The sequence below is a fragment of the Lynx canadensis genome, chromosome C1, assembly GCF_007474595.2.
Source record: "Lynx canadensis isolate LIC74 chromosome C1, mLynCan4.pri.v2, whole genome shotgun sequence".
NCBI lineage: Eukaryota > Metazoa > Chordata > Mammalia > Carnivora > Felidae > Lynx > Lynx canadensis.
Genome location: NC_044310.1, coordinates 84,894,674 through 84,910,104, shown reverse-complemented (window position 1 = coordinate 84,910,104; position 15,431 = coordinate 84,894,674). Strand labels below are relative to the sequence as shown.

The window sequence follows — 15,431 nt, the reverse complement described above, 5'->3', positions numbered from 1 at the left end:
AATGAATATCAAAAGTGAATATTCAAACTTTTTAAGATCACAAAAGAATTAGTTTCCACCCACAGTGGAACATAAACTATTCATAAACTCAGAAATGAAAACGGTTTAAAAATACAGTGTGCGTCAGAACTCATTTCAAGTGCAGAAGCTTAACTGGATCTAATGCTATGGGGCTGATGTGGGTGCGCTGCTCTTGGCCTTAGAAGTGAGCAAAGCTGTTAGATGTGATTATTTCCTTGTGTCATTTTAAGAAAGTTATGAGCTCCAAAAGGAAGCTGCCTCAGCTACAATGAAGGCAGAACACACTTAAACCCATCTAATTCATTTTTCAGGATGTTTGCAATAGCTTCCTTTAAGTATATCTGGTAGTCATTTTTTGCTTTTGGGGTCATAGTAAAATACAGAATGACTTACACTCTAACAGCACAAGTAAATGTACTTGTGATATGGAGGAGAGAAAACACTGGTGGCTAAGAATCTGCATTTATTGTAATGGTTAAATGAAATCAAATGCACATTGAGTAGAAGCTATCTTTATGTACCTTTGCATTTTTTATTCTTTTTTTGCAGCTTTTATTCTACTATAATTTATAGTTCCATGTTTAGTGCTTTTTTTGACAAGGTGGAGACAGCTATGTAGTCATGGAAGAACACATACCCTCTCTATTTTACTGTTCTTACAGTTTATTTTTAGACTAAGAGGTAAAATAGAGTCTAGAATTCTAGAGTGAATTGCAGCAATACAACAAGGAAACAGAATATGAGTCGAAGCAACTTTCATTAGTTCACCAGTCTAGATCTTTTCAGTTTGTATGCTGAGGCACGCACTGGTCACAGCACAGGTGTGCCCAAATACGGATGCCATCAGCTTTCAAGTTGGGCGGGGCCTGGGGCTAACTGAAGCAGTTGGATCTGGCATGATCAACCTAATCAATTTAGACCAATGTACTGTATAAATATCGTTATTTTCTATGTGTGCTATGATAAGAAAAACATTGGTAAGCACTCCATTAGTAATCATCTATTATTTTCTGTTTTTTGATACCGAATGTCATAGGTTAAGGGTGGTATAAAACTAGCTAGTAAACAATATACTTTTTGGCAACTACATGAATTTGAAAACAAATGGGAATAAAGAACTAAATACACTCTACCACAACGTTTTTGAAATTTGAAAGTAGCAATTCACTTACTACAACCATTGCTATGGTGAAATTAGGCCTGAGCTGATAGTCACACCACGGGCTTGAAGCTCCATAGCTATCTTTGTATATGCCACGTTTGTGAACCAGATTAGGATGCTTTTCGTTAGAATCTGAAGGGTCTTCTGACACATAAAATAGCTTTTCGAAGTTGTCTTGTATTTTTCTGTTCCACTCATCGTATGAGATTGTCACAACCTTTCCTGAAACATGATAAAAGATTTGGCAGTTTTTTAAGCATTCAAAGAAATCCATACATTTAGTTACAGCCAAAGAGTAATATTTAGGGAATAAATGACCCACTTCTTACAACTGTCAGGGTCTTTTGATAAAAGACTTGGCAGTTTTTAAGCATTCAAAGAAATCCATACATTTAGTTACAGCCAAAGAGTAATATTTAGGCAATAAATGACCCACTTCTTACAACTGTCAGGGTCTTTTGAAGGACTCTAGCTTGAAATTAAAATTATCTTTTGTTATATTACCAAAAAGAATTAGACTCCAGTAAATGATCCCTGATTTGTCTTTGTATCACTCTTAACGTGTTTGATAAAGTTACATTTACTGTGCACTTGGAATGAGGCTACTCTTAATTGAGAAGTGCCAGAAGTGTAAATATACACTGGATTTCACAGAAAATACTCTCCCCACAAAAGAATGTAAAATGGCTCATGAATAATTTCATACTTATTACATGTTGAAATAATATTTAGCACATATTGAGTTAATAATGTATATTATCATAATTAGTTTCACCTGTTTCTTTTTATTTTACTTTAATGTGAGTACTAGAAAATTTAAAATTATATTTCTTTTGGACAGATAGCTCTAGAAAAAGAGATGTAAAGATTTCATAAGTGTTCACAAAAATGCAACTTGCTCACAGTCACATTAAGGAAAAGAAAGCATAATAAGGCAATTAACTGTGATGTTTTTCATATCTCAGTTCAAAGTTGCTATAAAAATATGGTTAGTAACGAGGTTTGTTACAATTTCATAGTAGGAAATTAATGTTCTTTCTTTCCTCTTAATCTTAAGAGTTTTCTAATATTAGTTCATTGAGTCAAATGATGATTATGTAGATTAAGAGTATAGACTGTACATTTGAAGTTTCTTTTTAAATAAAATGCACAGCTTACCATGTCTTCTTATGGTGACTTCATGATAAGGGAAAATTCTTTTTTTGGATAATTCCAGCAACCAACGGACGGTAGATTTACTCAGGCCCACAATTTCCACAGCAGACCCATCTCTAAAATTAAAATAAATTTTACTCTGTGGGTTGGAGTCATTTAAGCACTACTTAAATGGCATTCAATAAATAATTCTGATGAATTGTATAATTAATGTTATAAAAACAACTATGAAAAGCCCCTCACTTTATTGAAATGTATACTGCATACATAAGAAATCTCTCCTCTAATTATTTTGCCATTGCTTACCTACTTAACAATTAAAAAAAGTTCCGTGAAGTGGAATGGTGATTATGGAGTTAAAGAAGATGGCAGCTGGAAAAGGTAGGGAATGCATCAGAGAATATTGAAACAGAGTACCAAAGACAGAAAACATGGGATAGAAGGACTGGAGAAAGCCAGGGAAAGTATACTTAGTAATTTGAAAGTGTGTGTTTTTTTTTTTTTTTTTTTTTTTTTTTTTTACAGAGTTAGAGAGAGAGAGAGAGAGAGAGAGAGAGAGAGAGAGAGAAAGCACAAGTTGGGGAACAGGGCAGAAGGAGGAGGGAGAGAGAGAATCTTAAGCAGGCTCCATGCCCAGCACAGAGCCTGAAGCGGGGCTTGTGACTTTGGGATCATGACCTAAGCTGAAATCAAGAGTTGAATGTTCAGGGGCGCCTGGGTGGCGCAGTCGGTTGAGCGTCCGACTTCAGCTAGGTCACGATCTCGCGGTCCGTGAGTTCGAGCCCCGCGTCGGCTCTGGGCTGATGGCTCAGAGCCTGGAGCCTGTTTCCGATTCTGTGTCTCCCTCTCTTTCTCTGCCCCTCCCCCGTTCATACTCTGTCTCTCTCTGTCCCAAAAATAAATAAACGTTGAAAAAAAAAAAAAATTAAAAAAAGAGTTGAATGTTCAACCGACTGAGCCACGCAAGTGCCCCTGAAAGCTCATTTTTAAGGAAAATGAAAGGGAAGTATGAGACCTAATAACGTACCGAAATAAACATGCTTTAAAAAGAATTCGCAAAGCATATAACAACAGCTATAATTAAATGATTTTTTTCACAGTTCTGACTGAAGATAAAATTTAGAATAAGAAAAGAGTTTCTCAGATTTGATACTATAGTAAGCATTTAAAACCATAAAAAGAAATAATGGGAGAAAAGACGAAAAAATTTAGAAGGATAAAAGGTTCAGAAATTAAAAGTATTTCAAAAAGGACTGGGTAATGGGGTGTTTTCTATATGCATGAAAGATGGGCATCATGAAATGTTTACAATGAAAGCATTTTAGGTTAAGATCTTAACCACAGGGATAACGAATCATAATAATAATGAATCACTCCTTTGAGGTGCTTGTCGGGAATCACCCCCCGAGAACTCCCTGAAAAGAACAGACAGCTTTCCTTGATGACTTGTAATAAGAGAGTTGCGTGTGTGTGCTGTGGGAGAGGAGGGAGTGGATGAAGGGAGAGAGATTTTGACCGATTTAATATGAAGACTTCGTGGTTAATAGAATAAAAGATTCCATAAGTATGTGGTTTTAAAAAGGGTATAATTATATATGCACAATACAAATAAATACTACCTTGGAGTGGCTGGGATTCCTCTGTTTCTGGCTCTGTCACTTTCTCCCATTTTATCCATCCATGTGCCGCAATTTAAGCGATTTCCTCCATAAACAAATCCTGTTTCTTCGTCAACACCTGCGGTTATATTGAAGCCTAGAAAAGCAAAACAAAACATTTATAAAATCTGAAAGGAATACAACAAACTAGGATAACTACTCTGGAGAGCACTGTGCTAATGCCTTAAAAGCTGAAGACATGTATGTTCTACCATAGAGTAGTTTCACTTCTAGACACATACTTTAGAGAAATCCTTACCCATGTGCATATGAAGGTACGCACAAGGATATTCAATGCAACACTGTATTAGCAAGAAAATAAATAACTGCTAAGCAGAGAAGTGAATAAACACTGTGGTTTATTCATACAGTGTAAAACTCTCTATACCATTTCAAATTAATGAACTAGATTTACATGAATCATAATGTGCAAAACCCCAAAACAAAATGATTGAGCAAACAAGTTGCAAAAGGATATGCATAAGATACCTTTTCTTAAAAGTTTAAAATATAGACAGTACTAATATATATAATCATATAGGTCTATATGACTATGTCTAATATGATAATATTTAAAACATATAGTTATGTGTATATATTATAGTTTGAATACATATATAATGTAATATAATATACTGAATACATACTATACAATATACTGAATATATACTACATAATACATATGTAATTTACACATACTCAAACACAAACTCATAAAATTCAAAACATAAATGGAAATAATAAACCCTGATTCTAGCATAGTCATTAATTATAGAGAGGGAGGGAAGAGAGAGAGAGATGAAGCTCTACATACAATTCTGATGGTTTATTTTCAACACAAAACAGAAAGATCTGAAGAAAATATGATCAAATGTTAATATCTGCCTAATTTTATTTCTAGGTTTCAAGGTATAATTTATATTTTTCTCTAACTGGAATGTTTTACAATTAAATCTAAAAATTAAAATAATTCAGAGATATCACAAAAAATGTTCTTTTAAGTATAAAATCTATATCTATTTAGTGTCCTAACTGAAAGATAAAAAAGTATCAGTGATTTTTACCAGTTCAATCATGTATACAATTTGTATGTTACCACCACAAACAATAAATTAACTAAATGAGGTTTTAACTACTTTTTTTTTTTTTTTTTTTTGAGAGAGCTTGAGTGAGTGAGGGGCAGAGAGGGGGAGAGAGAGAGAATCCCACAAGGGGCAGAGAGAGAGGGAGAGAGAGAGAATCCCGAAGCAGGGCTCCAGCTCACCTGATATGGGGCTTAAACTCACCCGATATGGGCCAGGACCTGAGCCAAAGTTGGATGCTTAACTGACTGAGCCACCCAGGCGTCCCTAACTACTGTTTAAAATGTAATTTAGAACATGCAAGAAGGAATATAAGTTTTTGAGTTTACGTCAAAATTTGCCAATGACTTAGTGAGTTATCTGAAATAGCTGAAATAGATCACTTAAAAAGATGGTCATTTTACAGTAAAAACAATAGTGTTTAAAAAAAGAGCAACAAGAGTCCATAATCCTATTACCCTAAGAAAAAGTATTACATTTATGTATTCCTTTCTAATCTTTTCACAGAATAGTAATATTTTCATAAATAAATCCAACTATTTTTCATGTATTAGATTCAACACCCATATAGTTCTTAATATTCAAATAATATTACACAAATTATAAAAATTATAATCATTACAAATTATTGAATTTTTCATTCAAGTAAATGTAAACAGGGGCGCCTGGGTAGCTCAGTGATCCACAGTTCATGGGATCTCAACAGTTCATGTGATCTCACAGTTCATGGGATCAAGTCCCATGTGGAGATTCTCTCCTCCTCTGTCTGCCCCTCCCCCTCTCATACACACATTCTCTCTCTCAAATAAACATCAAAACAAAACAAATGAAGTCAATTTAAACATTTCCTCTTAGACATAACTATTTTATTCTTTTCTGTGATTATAAGCAAAGTTATGATCAGTATCATGTAATATGGACTTTTTGTGTTTTAGGTTATTTCATAGACTAGATTCCCAGAAATGGAATACATTTATGAACAAAAACATGTGAATATTTTGTATCTCATAAAATATATGTGGATCTCTCTCTCTCTCTCTCTTTCCAAGTTGCTTTCGAAGAAGAATGAGTCAATTTGCAATACCATCAGTAGTATCTGAATATCTCTCAAAACTAAAATCTATTATTTGTTACTGTTTGCTATGGATTGAATTGTGTAAATGCCCAAATTCATATGTTGAAATCTTAACCCCAGTACATCAGAATGTGACTTTATTTGCACACAGGAATTTAAAAAGTTAATCACATTTGGGGCACCTGGGTGGCTTAGTCGATTAAGCGTCCGTCTTTGGCTCAGGTCATGATTTCAGTTTGTGAGTTCGAGCCCTGCATTAGGCTCTGTGCTGACACCTCAGAGCCTGGAACCTGCTTTGGATTCTGTGTCTCCTTCTCTCTCTGCCCCTCCCCCACTTGTGCTCTGTCTTTGTCTCTCAAAAATAAATAAATGTAAAAACAAATTTTTTTTAAAAAAGTTAATCACGTTAAAATAAGGGCATTAGTCTGGGCTTTAATCCAATTTGACCAGTATCCTTATAAGATGAGGAATTTTGTGCACAGACAATGCACAGAAGGAAGCTGATGTGAAGATACAGGGAGAACACCATGTAACCATGAATATGGCCATCTACAAGCCATGGAGAAAGACCTGGAACAGATCCTTCTTTCATAGACCGAAGGTTGAGTCAACCCTGCCAACACCTAAATTTTGGACTTCTAGCCTCTAGGACTGATAGACAATATATTTCTGTCATTTAAGCCACCCAGTGTGTGGTACTTTGTTATCCTAGTCCCAGCAAATGAATACATTGGTTTTTTTGCTAATAATAAACAGTAGACTTATAGAACTCACTATGTGCCATGTACTGCTCTAAGTGCTTTAACATACATATTTCATTGAATCCTTGTATCAACCTTAGGGGGTAGGTGCTGCTATTATCTCCCTCTTACAAATGTAGAAGAGAGAGGCAAAGAGAAGTTAAAACTTATCCAAGGGAACACAGCTAGAAAATGAGCAGAGATGGGATTTTTAAGATAGCAAGTCTGTGTCTAGCATTGGCGCTTTCATTCACGCTCTGTTGTCTCATGATAATTTAGTAGAGGAAAAATGGTGACCAACTTTAATATGAATTTGTTTGAGTGCCGGTAAGACTGACTGAATGCTTCTCTCATGTTTATTAATGGACTATCCATGTCCTTGGGCAAACTACTTGTCTGCCTCCCCTTCTTATTTCCTGAACTGTAAGCTAGGGATAGAGGTACTAGCCTCTGGAAAATGTTTGCAAAGTAATACACAAAGGCAAGGAGGCTTTTAATTTATCTGATATTAAATATATGACAATAATTGGATATTAAATACATGGCAATAATTGGATAATCAGTGGTTAGTGATTTTCCTCTCAGAGATTTAGTGGAGCAAGAGAAACATACACAAAAAGGTACATGGGTTAAAACAACTGTAAAAGGACAGGTTGCTTCAAATGTACAAAAAAAGTAACAAAGAAATCATATTTTTGTAGTTTCTGATGAAATGGCAAAATATCCCAGGCTATGGGATCTCTCCCCAAAATCACCCCTAGAGAAACTACAGAACTGAATGTGAGGTACTGATTTGAAGAATTCACATAATTTTTGGGAGAAACTGACAAAAACAAGTGAAACCTGACCAGCCACTCTTGGGCTTTCACTCTATCTAGGCTTTTAATATTGTTGTGTTATAAGCTAATGAGATTGCCTCTTTTCAGAGCTGTATGGAGTTACTACTAATCAAGGGAACATGAGCTTATTGAGAAGAAGAAAACATTAGATACCAGATGAATCTAACCACTATAAAAGGAAAAGAAGCAGGGTGCCTGTCTGGCTCAATTGGTAGAGTGTGGGACTTTTGATCTTGGGGTTGTGAGTTCAAGCCTCATGTTGGGTAAGAGATTACTTAAAAATAAAACCTTTAAGGGGTGCCTGGGTGCCTAGGTCGGTTAAGCGTCCGACTCTTGATTTCAGCTCAGGTCACGATCTCATGGTTCGTGATTTTGAGCCCAGTGTCTGGATTTGTGCTAACAGCATGGAGCCTACTTGAGATTCTCTCTTTCCCCCTCTCTCTGTGCTCCTACCCCACTCTATCTCTCTCTCTTTCAAAAATAAAATAAACATTCAAAAAAATTAAAAAGAAAAAAGAAAAACGCTTGAAGATAGTGTTCACATCACAATAAAAACAACTATAGCAACTTATAGATCACTTTTTACTAGGCAGTGTTCTGAGAGGTTTCATAAGTAACAAATAAATGAGATTAGCTCATTGAACTAACTCAAATAAATTTGAAGGATGTTGTAGGAGATATGGAAAGAAAAGATGATCAGATTGCACATAAAAGTTTATTGCTGTAGAATATATGAGGACCCCTTGAAATCAACAAGAAAAATACAGGAATGCTAAAAGAAAGATAAAGGCAAAGAACATGAAAGGACAATTTATAGAAAAGGAAACTTTCTAAAAAGGTATTAACATATGAATAATACTCAAATTCACCAGTGATAGGAGAATCACAAGTAACAACAATTACATATTGCTTTATACCCATGAGATTAGTGGACAATGCGTGTGGGCACAGAAGAAGCCACTTTGATTGTCAGTGGGAATACAGACTGGCATAATAATTATGGAAAGAAATTTGGTAGTACTTAATCAAAGAGCATAAGAGTATAGTATATATAGCTCTGATACAGCAATGCTAAGTGAAATAAGCCAGACACAAAAGGACAAATACTGCATGATTCCATGTACATGAGGCATGTAGAATAGTCAAATTTACAGAGGCACAAAGTAGAATAGTGGTTATTAGGGATGAGGGAGGAGGGAATGAGGAGTTATTGTTTACTGGGTACAGAGTTTCAGTTTAAGATGATGAAAAGTTCTGGAGATGGATAGTGATGATGGTTTCATAATAACGTGAATGTACTTAAAGCCACTGTACACTTAAAATGATACATTTTATGGTAAACTGTTAAACATGTTATGTGGATTTTGCTACATACACAAGAAACCTCAATAGTGGAAAAAACCAACACTCCAATTAAAAAATGGGCAAAAGACACAGACATTTCATCCAAAAGAGATACAAATGGCAAATAAGCACATGAATGGATGTTCAATACCATTGGTCATTAGGGAAATGCAAATTAAAACCACAATGGGTAGTGGTGTACCCAACTATCAGAACAGCTTAAAAAAAGTGATTAACGTCAAATGCTGCTGAGGATGTGGAGAAGCTGGATCTCTCAAGTTTGCGGAAGGGAATGTAAAATGGTACACCACTTTGGAAAATAGTTTGGCAGTTTCTTATAAAACAAAATCCATACTTACCATATGACCCAATCACATTCTCAGGCATTTGTCCCAGAGAAATAAAAATTTATGTTCATACAAACACCTGTATATAAATGTTCATATTAGCTTTATTTATATTAACCAAAAAATGGAAACAACCAAAATGTCCTTCAACAGATGAATGTTACATCCAGGAAAGAGAATACTACTGAGCAATAAAAAGGAATAAACTACTGATACATGCAACAGCTTGGATGGACCTCAAAGGGAATATGCTTAGTGAAAGAACTTATCTCAAAAATTTACATGCTATATGATTCCATTTATATACATTCTTAAAATGACAAACTACAGACTCTTAATTACAGAGAACAAACTGAGGGTAGATGGGGGGGTAGGGGAGAGGGGAAAATGGGTTAAGGGCATTGAGGAGGGCACTTGTTGGGATGAGCACTGGGTACTGTATATAAGCCAATGTGACAATAAATTATATTAAAAAAATAAAAATTAAAAAATTAAAAAATGACAAGACTATAGAGATGCAGAACAGATTAGTAGTTGCCAGAGACCAGGGATTGTTGGTGTGACTCTTAAGGGGTAGCACAAAGAAGACATTTCTATAGATTGATTGTGGTAGCGATTACATGAAGTTACACATGGGGCAAAATTACACAGAGCCATGCACACACATGTACACACACAAATGAGTTAATGTAAGAATGGTGAAAATTGAATATGGTCTAGTTAACAGTATTGAACTAATGTCAGCTTCCCGATTTTGATATTGTATTACAGTAAGATATAGATAAAATAGATAAGATATCCTCATTGGGGTAGCTGGATGAAGGCCTCAGTATACTCTTATGTGTCATTTTTACAGCTTTCTATCACTCTCTAATTCTTTCAAAATTAAAAAGTTAAAATCTACATGCACATAAAGCAGTATATGTTTCACAGAACAATATATAGATATACAGCAAATGTATATGTATTGTATGCCCTGCATGTGTCTTTATATTACTTCCTGTACGGAATGTCTCCAGAGGGAATGGATAATAAAATAAATTGTCATTAGCCTTGCATTGGCTGATGATGATAGTGTGCCATAAAAATAGGAACATGATAAACTTAAAAGAGGTTAAAAGAGTAGGTCTATTTTAACTCTGTAGACAAAGCTTTTTACAAAAAGAATCTTATAAGAGCCTAAGTTACAGAGAAAGATTGTGGACAAAATCCTAGCTCTGCCACTTAGTAGCTGTGTGACTCTGGGCAAGCTACTCTGCTTCGGTCATCTTATCAATACACCTGGGAACAGTATAATGCATCCCCAATGTTCTTGGGAGTGTTAAATGGGAATAACATAGGTAAAGTAGTTAGCACAATGCCCAGCACATAGTAAGCCCTCATTTATTATGCTTATAAATGCAACCACCAAAATTACCTTTTAAATCGGCTGGCAAAAAGATACAAAATTAAAAAGATATAAAATTTTATCTTTCCTCTAGAAACTAAAACTAAACCGGTGAGATCAGGAACTGTGTTAATCTTTCTCATTGTTGTATTTTGAAGTTTCACACACAAATAAAATATTTGTCAAATACATGAACAATTAGGGGCTCCTGGGTGGCTCAGTCAGTTAAGCGTATGACTCTTGGTTTCAGCTCATGTTACGATCTCACAGTTTGTGGGATAGAGCCCCACAATGGGCTTTGTGCTGACAATGTGGAATCTGCTTGAGATTCTCTCTCTCTCTCTCTCTCTCTCTCTCTCTCTCTCCTTCTCTCTCTGCCCCTCCCCTGCTCTCTCTCTCTCTTAAAACAAATTTAAAAAAATACATGAACAATTACAAGGTTTAATTCCACCTCATCAGTAAATCTTTACTATGTAAAGTTATGTACCTTCATCCTTCATGTTTCGATCTATCTGTGGCCCAGCATTCCTTTCTCGGAACTGTATGCCCTGCATATGTCTTTGCATTACTTCCTGTATTACTTCAAACAATGGCTGATCCTGTTTGAGATACAATGGATGTTATTTTTGTTAGAAACTGCATTTTTCTTACCTTTTCCCAAATCCCACAACTGTAGTTTTGTGAAAACATTATTTTCCTCTGGAAGAGAAATGGGGTGGGACTGGGGAAGGAAGCTCCTATATCCCACATTAAACAGTCAGCCTCTGGCATATGAATATTTAACATACTGTAGTTTCAACTATTCATGTCTGTGATATGAAATAGTTTGTAATTTTGCTGACACATGAAAATGAATCTTGTGAGTTTGTATAGTTTCTGTTCAAGTGAACTGTGCAGATAATAAATGTATCTAGCTTCTACAGAAGCTACAGAAATCTAAATTGGCACTGCTGTTTTTACGCATCCACATATATAGTAACAGGGATAAATTACATGGTAAAGTGACACTTTAGGTAAAAACTTTTTTTGACAAATGTTCTTTGAATATTTCATGACAAAAATATCATGGGGGCACAGATCTCTGCTAACTTTAAGATGGTTTAGAAGTTCTCCACAATCACATACCAAACAAACTATAATATAAAGGTGGATCAGAAATGGCAAAAGTACCTATCTTTGTACATTATTGACTGGGAAGAAAACCACTCAAAACGTTTATTTTTTCTGCACTGTTCACAAGGTAAGTGCATTGTGGTTTGGTGATCAGGCTCTCCGCAACCTTGTTTACCCTTTCCACTATCTCTTATTACCCTGCAGGTGCCCTACACAAAAAGTCAAACTAGACTGAGCAGCATGTCCTAAATGTGCTTCAATCCACCCTGCACTTTATTTTTCCTTTCATCTTTGATGTTTTCTCACAACTTCCCTCATCTCTGCTGAAATCCTACTCCCCTTTTAAGGTTCAGTTGAGGTGAAATTTTAGCTACTTTATGAAGTCCTCACTAAGAACCAACTACCTATTAGATTCTCTCTCTCTCTTTTATGCATGGCATTTCCTATACACCTTTTTGTAATGACCATAATATGTATATGTTATCTTTTCTACCATGTTGCAAGTTCCTTCCTTGAACTTGAAGTTTGAACTTGCACTTGAAGGTAAGAAGCAGTCTTATCACTGCAATCTTTCAAAGTCCTAGCAGGTGCTAAACAAATACCAATACTTGAATTCTTCAGATCTGGATTCTTAATTACATGCACTTTTATATTTTATACACTTTTACAGCTAGAAGTCATTTTTCGGGAAAAAGAAATTATTTTAAGATGATTTTTACCAGTGTGCCGGCAGACAAAGGAGCAGAATCATCTGTAGGATACATTCTGGAAACTGGGCACTTGAGAATGTCTAGGCCATTGGGAACGAATTTACAATAATCCTGAACACACTGTAGCCACCACCACACAGCATCCCGGCAATTGTATCTGGCATAAGTTCCTTCGCCCAGGAGATTAGGAATGAGACCGTGTCTCAGGGTACCAGCAAATGCTAAAATAATATTCCTAAAACAACAGAATTAGGTGGATCATTTGATATGAAAACAATCAGTTAAAAAATTTTAAGTCCCTTTTTGTGACTACTATTCCTGCCCTTCTTTGAAATTTCATGGAGAAGTGGCCATAATATGATACATCAAGCACTGAATTAAAGGCCAGAAACCTTGATCCTAGCCCTGGCTTTTTCTCTGACAATCTTACCTTCTCTGGGATAGTTTTTTTTATCTGTGGATTTAGGGATTGGACTGGGTGGTTTTTAGGGCCCCTCATATCTCTAGATTCTACTTTTGAAATCTGTGGTATTTCAAAATCTAAGTAACTATGAAATGAACTTTATTATTTTAAATAGCAGATATGAAGAGCAAAGCAAATATGTAAGAAAATAAATGAGTAAAAGTTGACCTTGAAAATCACAATTTATTTTCAAAAACTGGTAGAGAATACATCTTTTAAAGTATTATTGTACTGTCATATACCAAATGACAACTTCGTAAGATGGCATATTGCATTCTAAAATCTAAGACATAAGAAATAAGAAGACTGAGGTTTAAAACCTAGCATTGCCATCTATATGACCTAGGAAAAGTCATTTAAAATGTCTGGCCTCAGTGCTTTTTGCCTAAACCATTTGGAAATTTAATTAGTTTTGTGTCTCAGTTTAATGCCTGTCTCTTAAATAATAGTGCAATAAAAATCCTTCTTATATCCTGCAGCACAAAAGTGTTAGTATGGATAGTGACAGTTCCAATTAATAAAAGGTCAGAATGCAGCAATCTTAGCCATCCAGAACAATGTCACACACTTGAAAGTTGAATACAAAGACTTCTGTCCATGAATATCTCTGCAGAAGGAGGAAGTAGAACTCTCTGTGGTAGAGATAGCCATGTGTCCACCAAAATGGCTTTCCCCCATGTCCCAACCTACTTTAGAGCTGGCTGTGACCAGATTACTGGATTCTAAGGCAAACATGTGAATGGAACTGATGTATGTTAAGTGCACAGAACAGGAGCATTTTCCTTAGGCTCTTTCCCTCTCTGCCAGCTGATTGGACAGTAGTACTCAGAGGCCCTGGGAGATGGTCAATCCTCAAGATGAAGGAGCCTGTATCCTTGAATCACTATGTGGAAAGCTGCCTCCTGAACACCCATTTGGGGCGAGAAGCAAGAAATAAATTTCGTCTGTGAAAAACCATTTAAGTTTATAAAGAAAAAACATTTTTTTTAATATTTATTTTTGAGATAGAGAAAGAGACAGAGTGTGAGCGGGGGAGGTGGAGAGAGAGAGAGGGAGACACAGAATCCAAAGCAGGCTCCAGGCTCCAAGCCATCAGCACAGAGCCTGATGTGGGGCTCGAACTCACGAACCGTGAGATCATGACCTGAGCCAAAGTCAGATGATTAACCGACTGAGCCACCCATGTGCCCTAAGAGTTTATAATTTATATAGCAGCTAGTACTACCCTAACACATACATTATCCTCTTGGAATCATCTAGATCAGGGTAGGCAACATTTTTTCTGTAAAGGACCAGAGAGTAAATATTTTAGGCTTTTTTGGCCATATATATGGTCTCAATCATGTATTCTTCTTTTTTAAATGACTCTTTAAAAAGGTAAAAATTATTCTTTGCCCCAGGTCATACAAAATAGGCGGTAGGCCATATTTCATTCACCCCTGATCTAGACAGTCATATGTAAAATTGAGAAGGAGAAATTGTTGGTAGTATATAGAAGTGATAATTGAGAGCCCAGATAACAATGAAAATGATAATAATGATTAAAAAATTAACATTTGTGTAATGTATGTGACAGATACTGTTCTAGACGCTATAACTGTATAGCTCATTTAATCTTCACAAAACCCCTATAGGTTAAGTACTATCACCATTTTACGGAGAGTACAACAAGGATAAATAATGTGTCAGCTGGTAGTTTGGAACCAGGATTAGAACCTGGCAGTCTGGCCAAAACCCAATTTCTTAGCCATTACATTGTGCTGAATTCTGATGTTCCATTTCCTACTTTTTAATCGTGGTAATTTAGAGCATTTGGGGAAGAAGCAAACAGCGTCCCAAATCTCTACAGCCCCACAATGGTCTCTTTAGTCAATAAGAAATGATCTTATTATATTAGGTTAGCAGGGAAGAATATGATACATTTCATATGTCTACTTAGAAATTTTCAATTTTAAAAGGATTGAAAACAAAACTTTTGTCATTTGAAGAGGCAAATTTCAGTTATTTTCTGAATGACATCAAAACAAGGTATCATATAAATGCTTTTTTTGCTGAAAGTTTTAACTTGTAGAGCAGTGCTGTCAAACTTTAGCCTTGGGCTGCTGAAAATCACCTGGAAAACACAGATTTCTACCTGGTACTCTGCCCTCTCTATCCCCACATTCGGAGGTCCAGCATAAGGATCAAGAATTTACATTTCTAACAAGTCCTCAGATGATGGTGACACTGCTGGTTGGTGGCACTGAGTTGTGCTCATTTGAGCAGCACTGCTATAATAGCCTCTCTTTTCTGCCTTTGGTAGTTCCATTCATACGATTGTGACATTAAGAAACAC

The 15,431-nt window shown here is 35.7% G+C and overlaps 1 protein-coding gene across 1 annotated transcript in view; it reads right to left on the bottom strand.

Annotated features, from left to right (window-relative positions):
* The window catches only part of AGL (amylo-alpha-1, 6-glucosidase, 4-alpha-glucanotransferase), an 83,534-nt gene that overhangs the window by 10,991 nt on the left and 57,112 nt on the right, over positions 1 to 15,431 (bottom strand). The window contains exons 26-30 of the mRNA XM_032594343.1: positions 12,643 to 12,868; positions 11,298 to 11,409; positions 3,958 to 4,093; positions 2,342 to 2,454; positions 1,194 to 1,405 (exon numbers count right to left, since the gene is read on the bottom strand). Of these exons, the coding sequence (XP_032450234.1) occupies positions 1,194 to 1,405; positions 2,342 to 2,454; positions 3,958 to 4,093; positions 11,298 to 11,409; positions 12,643 to 12,868 (799 nt within the window). The remainder of the gene's footprint in view (positions 1 to 1,193; positions 1,406 to 2,341; positions 2,455 to 3,957; positions 4,094 to 11,297; positions 11,410 to 12,642; positions 12,869 to 15,431) is intronic.